The following is a 15,414-nucleotide window of genomic DNA, read 5'->3' as shown; positions in this document are numbered from 1 at the left end:
ATCATCAGGAGGGTATTTGATTATGTAGTTTTGACACAGACTCGGTTTGACCTATGCCAACTGTGTTAACATAACATATGATTAATGTGCCTCAGACTAAATAAAAAATATTGATTTTAATCATTATCATTTTGAATATTGTTTTATGTTGAGATAATGTGATGATATAGTGCAAATAGGTTGTGTGAGTCATGCAGTTTGTGATACCGGAAGTGACGACAATAATTCATGATGTTCTTGTACGATCCAATTCATCCTTTTCAAAAGCACAGCAAAAATCCGCAAGAAGATCTCTCGGTTACAAAGTAAAATTGATGCTATCATGCAATACTACAACTTATACAGATCTTATTAAAAATGTTGCTTTTATTAATTTTATCTTTATTGGTTCCCGTCATACTTTTATAATAAAAAAACTGCAATTGCAGCAGACAAAGAATATGCAAATTTATTTTTGTGATTGTGATAATTATATTTTTGCCATCTAGATACGCTCAATGTGACCAATTATTTTGTCTAGTTCGTACTTTCTGTAAGAGGAGGGTCAGAGCATCCATCATTATGGAGAATATGTGTTAATTTAAAACCAAATTATTGTTTTTCTATTAAAAAGAAAACCTTGTACTACCCAGAATTTTTAGAACGTTGTTTAATAGTTTGTAATTTGCTATATGATGTTTTAGAATATGCAATGCACTTTGGTTTGTGTCTGAGATTGTGTTTTTTGTGTTTCATTTAGTGTGTTTTTTTTAGATGTTTGTCTATGATCCAAATATTTCCATTTTTTACAATGATGAAACCTGACGTTTGAGAACTGTCATTTATTTCATGTATTCATGTGGTTAGTTTATAGTGTTATAGTGTAATACATGTCATTTACGCTTGTTTATTCCATTCCCCGCCAGACTTTCTCGCGTAAATCTTTCTGCATTTGTTTCCTATAATCTTCAATATTTCTGGAAACAAACCCTAATTTTTGAGCCAACAGACAAAATTCGAGTCAAATTTTCAGTTTTACTCAGAAAATTTTGCTATGGGACTATTTTATGAATTTGAGATGAAAAGAGGGGAACTAGAAGTGAGGTTATATTGACCAAAATAACACCAACCTTTGACAAAGGGATAATAAATTTAACTTACTTTACGTAACTTCGCATTAGCGGATTCAGTTCCACCCCAAACACACACATACAAACTCACAGGACATCTTTTCTGATATTTTTTTCTTTTTATTTCAAAGATGGTAGTAACATAGATATTAGATTAGATTAGATTAGATTAGATTAGATTAGATTAGATTAGATTAGATTAGATTAGATTAGATTAATTATATCTTCGTTATCTCACAAAACAAGTGATTTTAAATATTTTTTTTAAATGTTCACACAATAGCCGTGAATTTGGATATAACGTTATGGAGCACGCACAATTGGAGTTGTCATGGCAACGAGTATGGTAACCCTCCATAACATATGCCAACAGAGGGACATTACTTGAGGTTTGACGTACATTCAGAAAACATTAAGTAAATGTTCTTGTGTATTAATTTAAAATATTTGGTCACTTATTAATCACTTGTCACAATCATTATTAGTGTGTTTGTAATCGTGAAATATTGACCCTAAACTGTCCAACATATCAATGTAGTGACCATGCATGTCATGTCGTATCAGTTAATCACGATATAGTGGCCATATAACCCATACAATGTTGATTAAGGTACACATAACAATGTCGTCCGTGGGTATAATCGCGTTGTTATACTGTTTATTGTCGAGCACATTCTGCCAACCTCTGACGGAACAGACTGTGGAATCTTTGAATGAATTCATCAAAACCACTATGAATTGTAAGAACGTAACAGGCCTGACGGTATCTTTGGTACGGGGTGACGATACCGTATTTGCCGAGGGTTTTGGATCTGTTCGCTTGGATGGTTTAGACGCAGTCACTAACACCACTTTGTTCAACATTGGCTCTGTCAGTAAGACGTTCACGTCGACTGTTGCGGCGGACGCGATTGGAAGAAAGCTAAGTACTTGGGATACTCCTTTGAGGTCGATTTTAGGTGATAGCTTTTGGATGCAGGGGCTGTTCCGAACTGAATTGGTGAATCTACGTGATGTTTTAGCCCATAAATCTGGCATAGCGAATTACTGGGGTGTTAGTACCGCTGCCCTTGGTCTCAACAGAGAAGAGTTAGTGAGGTAAATAAGAAAATCGGTTCTCATTTTGTGGCCATGTTATTCTCGGCACAGCAAAGGCATTCCCTTCCTCTGTATAAATATTTATAAATGTCAATTGTAGTTGACTCCAACCAGCCGATCGACCAATAAACATTGACGTCACTTAGAGACGTCCAATGTTATATTTCATCAGCCAAACAACTCTTGTTTTTGTTTGAACTGTGAAATTTATGAATATATATATTCAAAGATAATAAGAATGCTTTTATTATAGTGTCTTGCATTAACACATATGTACTTATGATGTTGATTAGTGTACATAGATAGACGGACTGTGATTTGTGTCAGTACTTGACAAGTTTGCTCCCTGTGTCTCAAGAAAACCCCATTTTAAACAACTTGAATAACATTCTAGGCTATTTTGACTTAATCATTTTGACGTTTATAGCACATATGTAAAATTAATGAATTTGCAAAAAAATGAAAGATCCCCTCTGCTAGTAGCTTAATTTAAATGCTCACCCGTCATTGAAGCTCGGATCGCCGGGTGACCCAGTTATTATACAGAAGTCTACAGAATTTATTAACAAAGGGCGATTTAAAGTAGTGCAGACTAGTGGGAAATGAAACTAATTTTCAACACAGTTTACGTTACATAACGCACATTTTTCATTTGGTCTGAATATGTTATTCCAGGGACCGATTCTGATATTAAAGCGCGGTGGTCGTCACGCAGCGCGTGTTAAATTTCATGTAAATAAACAATGTAATTTACACGCGTTGTATACGTCGCGTTGTATACGAGTCCCATATCGAACAGGACGCGGCACGACGACCAACGCCCTTTTATTATATTGTTTCGAGATTACCCTGAAGTTCTAAATACTGAGAGGCTGTCCGAGCAGGCGATTGTCCACAGGCACATTAAATATAGATTGAAATACAAGTTCTTTCTTGAACGGGGCATATGTTTCAAGGGCTACCTGGAACGTGTGTGATACTATCAGGGGGGTAGTTCTTCTCTCTGGGTTCTCCACACGTGTCCGGGGGGAATCTCGTCTCGGCTCTATGTCACGTCCCCTTGAGGTATGGGATCGGGGAAGTCACTTAAGCCTTACAGTCGGACAGTCGAGTACTCTATAAGACACAGCGCCCTGGGGAAAAGCCCCCAAGACTATCGCAAGACTGACCCAAGACTAGCCCAAGACTGGACTGCCTCAAGGCTCTCTAGGACTGGACTGCGTCTGTCGTGCTGTACTAGCCAAGACCAACTAAAACAACTTTATTCATTTTCAAAACTCTAACCAATTACAAAGCAGTAAAAAGACTCTAGGGCGTGACCTTTATTCATAAAGCCAATGACACTAAGTACTGAATATGTCACATCTTTTGATTAATCGTTCACTACATTAATAACTACGAATACCAACTGTCAGAAATAGTAGTCCGAATAGCGACGGTTATCTCGTAATTAGTTCCAAACCACTGAGTCGAGTTCCGTCCAGGACCTCGCCTGCCTAAACGATAACAGACATAACACAGCCATTCGCTAATAATCAATTAAATAAGTCGGTCAACAGATACGCGTAAACAAATTCATGACAATACCACCGAACAACGTTTTGCGTATATACAAAGAAACACCATTTCATCGCCGTGTCACGTTAGTCATAAATACTGAAGATAATTTGATTATGGAGACTTCCGCGCTCGGCGGTTAAACCGGCCAACGGATAAAAAGACGCATTTGACATTCCATGACGTTTGCATAAATCCTAGCAGTATTAGGGTCGTATCTGGGCGTTAGAGGTATCGGGGAGTGGAACGCCACAAAGGATCTATTGGTAACCGACAATGTAAACATTTAGTCGCATATTTTAAAATGATGTTTATGAATAAAACACTGATTCTTTTCAGGAGAATGCGATTTTTCGAGGATTCCCGCGAGTTTCGATCACGCTGGTTGTACAGTAATTATATGTATACTTTGGCTGGTTACGTCACTGAAGTATTAACTGGAGAATCATGGGAAACATCAGTGAGTAAATTATTTGATTCACTGGGTAAGTTCACGAAATAAGTTAATTTAAAGCGGAGGGGTCGTTACCTGCGCACGCGCGGGAATTGAGTCATTATCGACGATAACAACGCGTTTGACGCATGCGCGGGTGACGACACACCCGCTTTAACCTCGCCCTGTATACCCACACGCTATAAAATACGCAGGACGATCAAACAACCAGTGAAAGCACCGACTTGTTATACAGCCAGTATCAGTGATTGGGGCTAAAGCCAAAACATAACCAATGCTCACATTTCGTAATAAAATCATAGTTCTTAGAAAACATTTTTAATGTCTATGATAGAATAAGAAATCGATTTCTCGTGGGCTAAAAATGGTGTGTCAAATGACTTGATAGGTATCCACATTAGAATCACTGTAACAAACATACGAGTGTATTTCATTGTTAGTACCACGGCTGTCTTCATTGAACCAATGAGCATTCCAGAGCTCCGTGGTTGTATACCGTAACTTGATCATGACATAGTACATGCGATCAAAGTACCCACATCTCCGAATGTACAACCAAACAGCTACGTGTATTCACAACAGCAATTTAAATGGTCGTTACAGCCTGTGGTTAAACCGATGTCTATCTGTGTGGTTTTATGTACCGTAACCATTCAGTGACAACGATTTAAAGGGCGATGGTCGTCACACAGCGCGTGTTCGAATTTCAAGTAAACAAACAATTTATTTTACGCGCGTTGTGTACGTCGCTATGAGTTCCATATCGAACAAGACGCGGTGCGACGACCACCCCCCCCCCCTTTAAATCGTTGTCATTGAATGGTTACGACACATAAAACCACACAGATAGACATCGGTATAACATTACCTTCCTGTTTTGTGATGTGCGTTTTGCCGACGTCAGGGCACATAAACCAAAGAAGACGCACATGTTTTAGTATACTTTCTAATATGGTTGTTGCGCTGCGCATGTACGACATTTGTGTTGATAAACATTGATTTTCCCACAATCCAATGCGCTCTTCAAATGGAAATCACGTGTATGAGGTTTTACCTGGGCGCGACTTTCACTGATTACCGCCGGTGACTCCTTCGATACCTTCCAATCACCTAAACATATCTGATTAAAGCTTAGGTAGCGTCTCGGCTTGTACTCGTTTATCTGCGCAACAGTCAAAGTCACCATCTTCGTGTATATGAGGCCTATATATTACGCGCATGGGTGGCGCAACGACCACCGCCCTTTAAAATCGTAGCATATCAATATTTTAACAATGTGAGCATGGTTCCAATACACAATTTGATGGGCGAGTACATTATGCAATTCGTCATTTTATTCACATTTTGGGCGAGTCAGCGACAGTGCGCGTCATGAACGAGGATCCAATGAGTCTGCAATATATGATATGCGTCAGATATGTGGCCCAATCAGAAACGTATTCATGAAATGTACACACCGGTTTTGATATAATTTCTGACGTCGTCATTAGGTATGGTGTCGTCGCGGGTCAGTGCTGATATGTCGTCTTCTGATTGGTCAAAGACATGCTACTCTAGAATCGATTCACTGGGTGATTGGATAGAGGTTGATGAAGCAGCGCAGGTCAGGTAACTCCACGTTTATATTGCTGTATCTTCACATTTCAAGTGTATTTTATAAAAGAAGTATTTCACACGTGAAACACATTTTAACATAGTAATACATACAAAATAGAATCACACTGTGAAAATAAACTTTACTTAAAGCAGGAGAGTCGTCATCTGCGCATGCGTCAGACGGCCTGAACGTATCGTTGTTTACAAACAAACAGCCTTTGCGTTTTGAGCGTGCGTTGATATCGTCGCTTGGGAGTGAATTCTCGCTCGTGCGCAGATGACGACCTCACCGCTTTAACTGTTAGGTGTTGTGTTACTTTTTTGAGACCCAGGAATCCTAACTGCTTGTGACGAGAACCAATCTGATTGGCCTACAAGGCTCCCATAGACTTCAAGTTACGTTGATGTTTCCTTGTATTCTTTTTCCCCAGTCCAACTGCGAAATCATTTTTAAATGTAAAGTATGATTTGGCGTGTATTGTTTTGGTAACAAATGACGACGCCAAGCCCATTCTTGTGTGTTAACCACCACTATCAGAATTAGAAGTTTTTATGTCGTCTGTGGTGTTGTCATGAATTAGTTTTCGCGTATCTGTTGACCGACTTAATTAGCTGATTATTAGCGAATTGCTGTGTTATGTCTGTCATCGTTTAGGCCTATTTGAAGTTTTGGACGGAACTTGGCTCAGTGATTTGGAACTAATTACGAGATAACCGTCGCTATTCTGACTACGATTTCTGACAGTTGGTATCCGTAGTTATTAATGTAGTGAACGATTAATCAAAAGATATGACGTATTCAGTACTTAGTGTGATTGGCTTTATGATTGAAGGTTACGCCCTAGAGTCTTTTTACTGTTTTGTAATTGGTTAGAGTTTTGAAAATGAATAAAGAGAGTTTGAGTTGGTCTTGGGGAGCACAGCACGATAGATGCAGTCGAGTCCAGTCCTGGAGAGCCTTGGGACGAGTGTTGACGCAGTCTAAGAGAGTCTTGGGTCAGTCTTGCGATAGTCTTGGGGATTTTCCCCCAGGGCGCCGTGTCTTATAGAGTGCTCGAAAGACCGACTAAGACGAGAGTTGAAACGTGTTTCGTTGTGTGCGTCTTATTTGACTGTAAAGTATAAGTGACTTTCCCGATCCCGTACCTCAAGGGGACGCGATAGAGAGACGAGACGAGATTCCCCCCTGGCAAGTGTGGAGAACCCCGAGGAGAAGAATTTCCCCTGATAGTGTTACGTTATCACATGATACACTTCTCATCGCAAGTAAATTCATTTAAACAAAAAAGCCCACAAATTTAAATAAACCTGTCCAATTCTGGTGGAAGTGATTTATAACAGCAATAATGTATTCCCTACGGTGTCACACTGGATTCGAAATAGTTTTAGACGCGATAATGTGCAATTGCCATCGACCCCGGCCTTCTCCTCACCCAATATGGCGCTGTTTGGGATTCATTATTGTTTAATGAAGGGATACAGGTGGTACCGATTGACCAATGAGAATGTGGCGTTTCAATAACGGGCAGCGCACGGTAATATAACTTTACCACATATTGGTTATGTTTTGTTTTTTCAGTTCCAGATTGTAATTTTCACAAAATATGATTAAGAGCAGTTCCCTTGCATTGCGCATATATACATTATGATTCGAACCAACGAACACCTCCTAAAGCTTGTCGGCATACGCCTATATATGCATAATACAAATATACTAATAAATAAAGCGGCTTAACTGCGTTTTATATTTTCATAACTTTTAAGTCTTGTCAAGGTTACCGATATAGTACTAAAACGTAAACACATCGTGATATGCCGTGTAACCTTGGACATCATAGGCGTAATGCAAATAGCACTTTATATTAGTGTTTTCCACTATTGTGTCCGCTATTGTTCCCACTGTATTGCTATAGTTTCCACTGTATTACATATAAAGTACAGTAGCCTTTTTACATAATGATCAAATAAACATAGTAATATTATTTTCAACTGATTCAATGATTTGTGTTTATGAGAAGCATGAACCCGGTGTGTGTTCATTTAGTGTTACAATTGTTATTAAGGCAGCAGCGTTATACATGAATTTAGAGTTCTGAACAAATACAGAAAAAGTTGCATGTGCCCCACTAGTAATGATTGCGTAATATGTAAGACACTTATACATTTTACTTAAATACTGAATCTCATATCATAAGTTCTGTTGCATGCTGACACGCACCATAATCTGATATCCTCTGTAATGTATAGAATCCTTGATGAGATTGCACCTGCGGCGGGCATCTTTTCTAATGCAGTCGACATGGCAGAATTTATGAAGTTTCATTTAAGATATGGAAAAAACAAAGATGGTGATCAGATTGTAGATGAGGGCGCTTTACGTGATACTTACACGCCGACATTCACACAGAGCAGCACGTGTTGTTTGTATAAACCGACCTATCCAATTGACGATACAAGAACTATGTATGGGATGGGGTGGTACAAAGGATCCTACCGAGGTAAGTTAACAAGACATTATTGTCGTAATTGCGCATGTGCAGTACCACCAAACAGGAGTGATTACGCAGCAATCAATATTAAACGCTGGTTGAATTCCGGTGTTCTTTTACAAGCATAACAAACAAAACACAAATGTTTCTGACGTTGGTTATATTTGAAGGTGTGTCGTCAAGATAATTATACTAATTATTAATATGAGCTCTCACGTGTTGTCTTACTGTATTTTGATGAACGTCTAGGGTACGTTAATCCAGTCAGTAAAAGGACGGGTGAGATCCCCGCCAAAGATTATTTTTTTCACCATTTGTTTTCACTCATTATATGACATTATCTAACACTTTAAGAGCATTTCCTGATCTGTTTTCCCATAATTTCTGACCTTTTTGGCTCGGAACGTGAATGCGCGCATCGTTCTACACTAAAACACGCGAACGACACACTTGCCTGAGAATGACACATGCTCCCTGTGGTTCTTGAGTTTAGTTAGTTATTATTATGCTTTCATTTTTACGTCACAAACCCCACAACACCGAATAGTTGCATGATTTATTGTTACCGAATTCAACGTGAAAATGTAATACAGATTCATGGCAAATGAAACACAATAGAGCAATTCTTTATTTCTGATAATGTATAGCCGTGACGTAACACAATGTCCAAATATGGTAAGGGGTTTTATCATATATATCATTTGTATGTTGTTTATCTGTATAGGATACGAGAAGAATTATCATACTGGTTCTTACAGTGCCTATTATTGCCGAATTTCATTGTTTCATTCCATGAACGCGGGAGTATTTGTCTGTGTCAACAGTCCAGGCGACGATCGGGGGTATGATACTGTGCACGAAGTCAGTATGCAGGCTTATGATTACTTGCTCGGTAAGGAGTGGGTCATTATATATGTAGGGGTGGCAATAATGAAGGGATAGGCCATTAAATAAGTAGTGTGGGCCATGTGTAAGGGATAGCCATTATATGTATAAAGGGTGGGTAATTATATATGTAGGAGTGGCAACGTTGAAGGGATGGGCCATTAAATAAATAGGGTGGGCCATGTTTATATATATATATACATATGGCAATGTTTAAGAGGTGGCCCATTATATATGTGGAGGTGACATGGTCCACTACATATGACAATGTTTAAGGGGTAGGTCATTATATATGTAGGATGACAAATGATTATGTAGAGGTGATATGGACCACTACATATGGCAATGTTTAAGGGGTGTACCATTATATATGTAGAGGTGATATGGGCCACTACATGTGGCAATGTTTAAGGGGTGGACCATTATATATGTAGAGGTGATATGGGCCAATACATATGGCAATGTTTAAAAGGTGGGCGATTATATATGTAGAGGTGATATGGGCCTCTACATATGGCAATGTTTAAGGGGTGGGCCATTATATATGTAGAGGTGATATGGGCCTCTACACGTGGCAATGTTTAAGGGGTGGACCATTATATATGTAGAGGTGATATGGGCCACCACATATGGCAATGTTTAAGGGGTGTACCATTATATATGTAGAGGTGATATGGGCCTCTACATGTGGCAATGTTTAAGGGGTGGACCATTATATATGTAGATGTGATATGGGCCACCACATATGGCAATGTTTAAGGGATGTACCATTATATATGTAGAGGTGATATGGGCCACTACATATGGCAATGTTTAAGGGGTGTACCATTATATATGTAGAGGTGATATGGGCCACTACATATGACAATGTTTAAGGGGTGTACCATTATATATGTAGAGGTGATATGGGCCACTACATATGGCAATGTTTAAGGAATGTACCATTATATATGTAGAGGTGATATGGGCCACTATATATGGAATGTTTAAGGGGTGGACCATTATATATGTAGAAGTGATATGGACCACTACATATGGCAATGTTTCAGGGGTGTACCATTATATATGTAGAGGTGATATGGGCCTCTACACGTGGCAATGTTTAAGGGGTGGACCATTATATATGTAGAGGTGATATGGGCCTCTACATGTGGCAATGTTTAAGGGGTGGACCATTATATATGTAGTGGTGATATGGGCCAATACATATGGCAATGTTTAAAAGGTGGGCCATTATATATGTAGAGGTGATATGGGCCACTGCATATGGCAATGTTTAAGGGGTGGGCCATTATATATGTAGAGGTGATATGGGACACTATATATGGCAATGTTTAAGGGGTGTACCAATATATATGTAGAGGTGATATGAGCCACTACATATGGCAATGTTTAAGGGGTGGACCATTATATATGTAGAGGTGATATGGGCCAATACATATGGCAATGTTTAAAAGGTGGGCCATTATATATGTAGAAGTGATATGGTCCACTGCATATGGCAATGTTTAAGGGGTGGGCCATTATATATGTAGAGGTGACACGGGTCACTATATATGGCAATGTTTAAGGGGTGTACCAATATATATGTAGAGGTGATATGGGCCACTACATATGGCAATGTTTAAGGGGTGTACCATTATATATGTGGAGATGATACGGGCCACTACATATGGCAATGTTTAAGGGGTGGGCCATTATATATGTGGAGGTGACACGGGCCACTACATATGGCAATGTTTAAGGGGTGGACCATTATATATGTAGAGGTGATATGGGCCACTACATATGCAATGTTTAAGGGGTGGGCCATTATATATGTGGAGGTGACACGGGCCACTATATATGGCAATGTTTAAGGGGTGGACTATTATATATGTAGAGGTGATATGGGCCACTACATATGGCAATGTTTAAGAGGTGGCCCATTATATATGTGGAGGTGACATGGTCCACTACATATGACAATGTTTAAGGGGTGGGCCATTATATATGTAGAGGTGACATTAACCACTACATATGACAATGTTTAAGGGGTGGACCATTATATATGTAGAGGTGACATTGGCCGCTATATATGGCAATGTTCAAGAGCTGGCCATTATATATGTAGAGGTGACAGTGTTGAAGAGATGGCAATTGTATGTGTGAGCTGACAGTGGGTGAGGGATAGTCATTATATATGTAGGGGTGGAAATTATATATGCATACGTGTCAATTTTGATGGACCAATACATTTGAAGGGGAGAAATTTTTAAGGGGTAAGTCATTACCCATATTGGGATAATGTTTAAGGAATGAACCATTGTATATATTGGGGTGGCAATGTTGAAAGATGGCAATAATTAAAGAGTTGGTCAATATATATATGTAGGGGTAGCAATATTGAATTAATTGCGTATTAGTTATGTAGGGTGGCAATATTCAAGGGGTGATCCATTGTACATGTTGGGGTTGCAATGTTTAAAGAATGGGCTAAGTATTAAATGTATAGGGGTGATAGTATATGGATGGGTGGTAGTTGTAAAATTATTTATTAGAAGTGACAATGTTGAGGGGCTGGGCCATTATATATTGGTGGTGATTAGGTTAGAATATTTTGGTACATATTGTTTTGGCTTCAAATTGGCAATGGGCAATATAAGTTGTTGTTTTTTACGAATAGACTCATGTCTCACCGATATTCACTCCCTACATACCACAATGCGTGATCTACAGAGCAGGTAACAATTAGCTGAAAAGAGGTTGTACCATTCATTCTGTCATCCGATATTGTCATTAATGGAAACCAAACAAACTAATATAGTCAACCATACATGCATAGTATCGACTCAAATGAACAATGAGTTCTCCACCGGATTACAGTTATAAATGCTAAACGCCTTTCCCATGTATTATTACCACTACAGGCTATGAGCCGTGGTTGAACACAAGTACCGGCTGCACTTTTCCTAGTCCTTGGACAGATGCATCCTACGCACCGATGCCACCAATGACGAATTCACCTCATCCTCTATTACGACCTTTCGATGACTACGTGGGTCAGTATGGGCACTACGCTTTCGGCAACTTCACTGTGCTATACGATGAAATGAATAACCAGCTGCGGTACGAGTTTGGGTTCCAGTTACAAGGCACGTTGTCCGCTTCGGAGGATTCCGACTTAACTCTGTATATGAGAGTTGATGACCCCGTAGCGTATAGGGAATACTTCTATTCCACGTCTTTTCCTTATGGATGGCCCGTCTATTTTAAGGCTGATGATAACAATAATATAATTAACGTCTCTGTGCCATATCTTGAAAACGATTGGCCTTTCATGTTTATGCGTGATATTAAGATGAGTGATGCCCCAATGTCTCCACCTATACACGATAACTGTGAGGTCAATAACGCAGGGCGCATCGAACTATTCTCAGTTGCGTTTGTTTATTTCCACGTGGTGTTTATGGGAGAATGGCGTACATTGAGTTTGGCTTGATATCAACATGTGACGCAGACAATAAACATATATCCCTTACAACTGATAGTTAATTTATCCGACAAATTATCCATTTCCTGCGATTTTTCGTAAATTTGACACAGCACTAAATGTAATTCTTCATAGAGACAACGATAAATCATAATCAAAAATATTAATTATCTATGTATATGATAAATCATAATCAAAATTATTAATTATCTATGTATATGATAAATCATAATCAAATTTATTTATCGTAATACAGCAACAATTTTAAAAATTACCTATTATCATCCATATTGAAAATATGTCTTTATTACACTAAAATATGAACTATTAGTTGTTTCCGGCAAGTGTATCTACTGTATTATATTAATTGTTGTATTCTATTTTTATCGGGTAATAAAGATGTTTGAACTATGTTCAGCTCAAATTATACATTTATCGCGGGGATCGGAGTAATTTGGTTCAAAATGTACCTACGCAGCTTCCTGCACACGAGCCCAGTTAACTATGTCAGTGTCATGTGTGTTTTTTGACCGAGTATGTTATCAAATCTCCCATTTTATTCAGCCTCGTTCGCAGCTTGTCGTGTACAAATCTCTATGGAATGGAGTTTTGGTGATAAATCATATTCAAACAAGTCTCTAAATTGTTTGTAAGAAAAGCCTGATTATTTCAGGACATGTATGGTTCAAGGCGGAAATAACCAGGCGATATACCAAAATAATAACCTCTGGTAATTTCTCCTTATACAAAAATGTAAAAAAACTAATATAAGAGTAATGAACTCATATAGAATGTTCTCATAATAAAATATAGTCGATGTTGTATTTGTTCGTTCATCCGACATTGTTTCTGACTCTTGACACAGAGCATTTGTTTTGTAATTTAAGTTGTCTGAGATTGAGACGAATTTAATGTGGTTGGAACTACAGCCATATTATTACATGCATATTATCACCTGTTATTTCGCCACCATTCTTTTTCATCCGCCTGTATAATTATTAAACAATAAACTTACGCACGTTTATCGCAAATTGCTGTAATTAATTACGCATGTTGCAGTAAAGAAGATTTGCATGGTAAGGTTAATATTTTTCAGTTTCATTTGGTCAGACACAATCTGACCGTGTGAACAGCAAACTCTGACGTATTATCATTCTGACGTCACGATGTTATCAGCACGTCTGTTCCCAATATTATATATCCGCATGGCTGGTTGTCATGTTGTCGCTGTGTGCTCCGGTAGTTATTTTCAATTTGTATGAAGCGAGGGTGGAAAGGTCAAACTACTGACATACAGACAGTCACACATTTTATTTATGGAATCGTGTCAGGTGACGTAATAATTTAGTCCAAAATGTCACTTAGTTCGCCGTATTGTGAATAGTTAATCGTGGTATGAGCAATACGACTGTCTGATATACATACCTACCAAAAAGCAATTTTGCTAAATTTAAAGTACCATGGCATCTAGAAAAAAACGATATCGCTGTTTTTGGTAAATCTGAGTATGCACGGACTGGTGACATTACACCATGCCTAGACATTTCTTACGGAATACAACAAAAATCGCATTTACCAAGCAAGCATACATTTTATAGTTTTGTTTCACGTCACTACACGTGTATTCAAATTACATGGTTATTGAATGAATCATTTTTACTGAAACCTTGTGAATATATTAGTGCTAGGGTTTTATGAAAGCAAAATTACTAGAAAATCAACAAATAACACATCATAGCGTTGAGCAGGTATAAATAATTAAATACCCATTTATGTTAGTATTTTTAATACCTAAAATAGCAAAATAAAAGCTTGGCTTTGTATATATATGATCTTGCTACACGTTTGTACTTCAAGGAAACGTTCTATGTGTTTGTATTTATACGGCTCTCGCCGGGTTCATGTGTTTGTTGCTCGGGCTCTGCCCTCACAGAAACCGTCGGAGATAACAAATTTATTACAATTTATCGATAAGCTTCTAGTTGTAATGAATAGATTTTGAACAGGCGTTGTAAATGAGGACATTTACGTTGTAATCCCATTATGAAAATTAATGATATTCGCATACAACTATTCGTTCTATAGAGAAAAAAGACTGGGTTCGGTCGCCAGAGAAAACGATCATCTGTAAAAACCACCTGGATTTTAACAATTTTAAGTACGGGCAGGAACGTGCACTCGAAACTCAGGGGAGGTGGGAGAGGGGATGTTTTTTATTTTTGTCGTTCATGCCGATTGACATTGACGTTGAAGACTAATCTCTCTATTTGAAGTCACGACTGACCTCATCGTCCCATTGTCACGTGACTGTCATGCTTAGTAAAATGAGTCCCACAGTTAAACCATGTTATTGACAAAATTATTTATCATATATATGTATATAAGATTTATTATTAACTGCATCGTAATTTCTTTGCGTGCTCTTGAATATAACTGCGTGTACTTTACGTCACTTTCAGACAACGTAATTAGACATTTCAACTTTATAAACGTAAACATTACAATCGCGCCTATCATTATTTCGATCATGAACGACGATTCGGTATTAAAACTAATTCTGTTATGAGACATTTAGGCAAATTTATCAAACTAGAAGATACAATTAAAATTCATGCAAATAATATTCATAATTCAATTTCCACAAATGAAATACGATTTTAAATGAAATAAAAATAGCTATACAAATTCATGTATATTCCCAGTGCAAACCTTACCCCGCACTAAGTTAATTGTTCCCAGTTTCTTCTAATTTAT

At 38.1% G+C, this 15,414-nt stretch overlaps 1 protein-coding gene across 1 annotated transcript; it reads left to right on the top strand.

Annotated features, from left to right (window-relative positions):
- The first annotated feature begins 1,731 nt into the window (after window positions 1-1,731).
- LOC100371892 (uncharacterized) lies at window positions 1,732-12,669 on the top strand. Its single transcript, XM_002739536.2, has 6 exons — window positions 1,732-2,207; window positions 4,104-4,249; window positions 5,709-5,826; window positions 8,062-8,312; window positions 9,028-9,195; window positions 12,098-12,669. Exons 1-6 carry the CDS (start codon window positions 1,732-1,734, stop codon window positions 12,667-12,669), a joined length of 1,731 nt encoding a protein of 576 aa, XP_002739582.2.
- The last annotated feature ends 2,745 nt before the right edge of the window (window positions 12,670-15,414 follow it).

This window comes from Saccoglossus kowalevskii, chromosome 17 (genome assembly GCF_978046115.1).
Source record: "Saccoglossus kowalevskii chromosome 17, keSacKowa6.1, whole genome shotgun sequence".
Lineage (NCBI taxonomy): Eukaryota > Metazoa > Hemichordata > Enteropneusta > Harrimaniidae > Saccoglossus > Saccoglossus kowalevskii.
The sequence above is the reverse complement of the archived record's forward strand: the minus strand, read 5'-3'. Positions and strand labels throughout refer to the sequence as shown.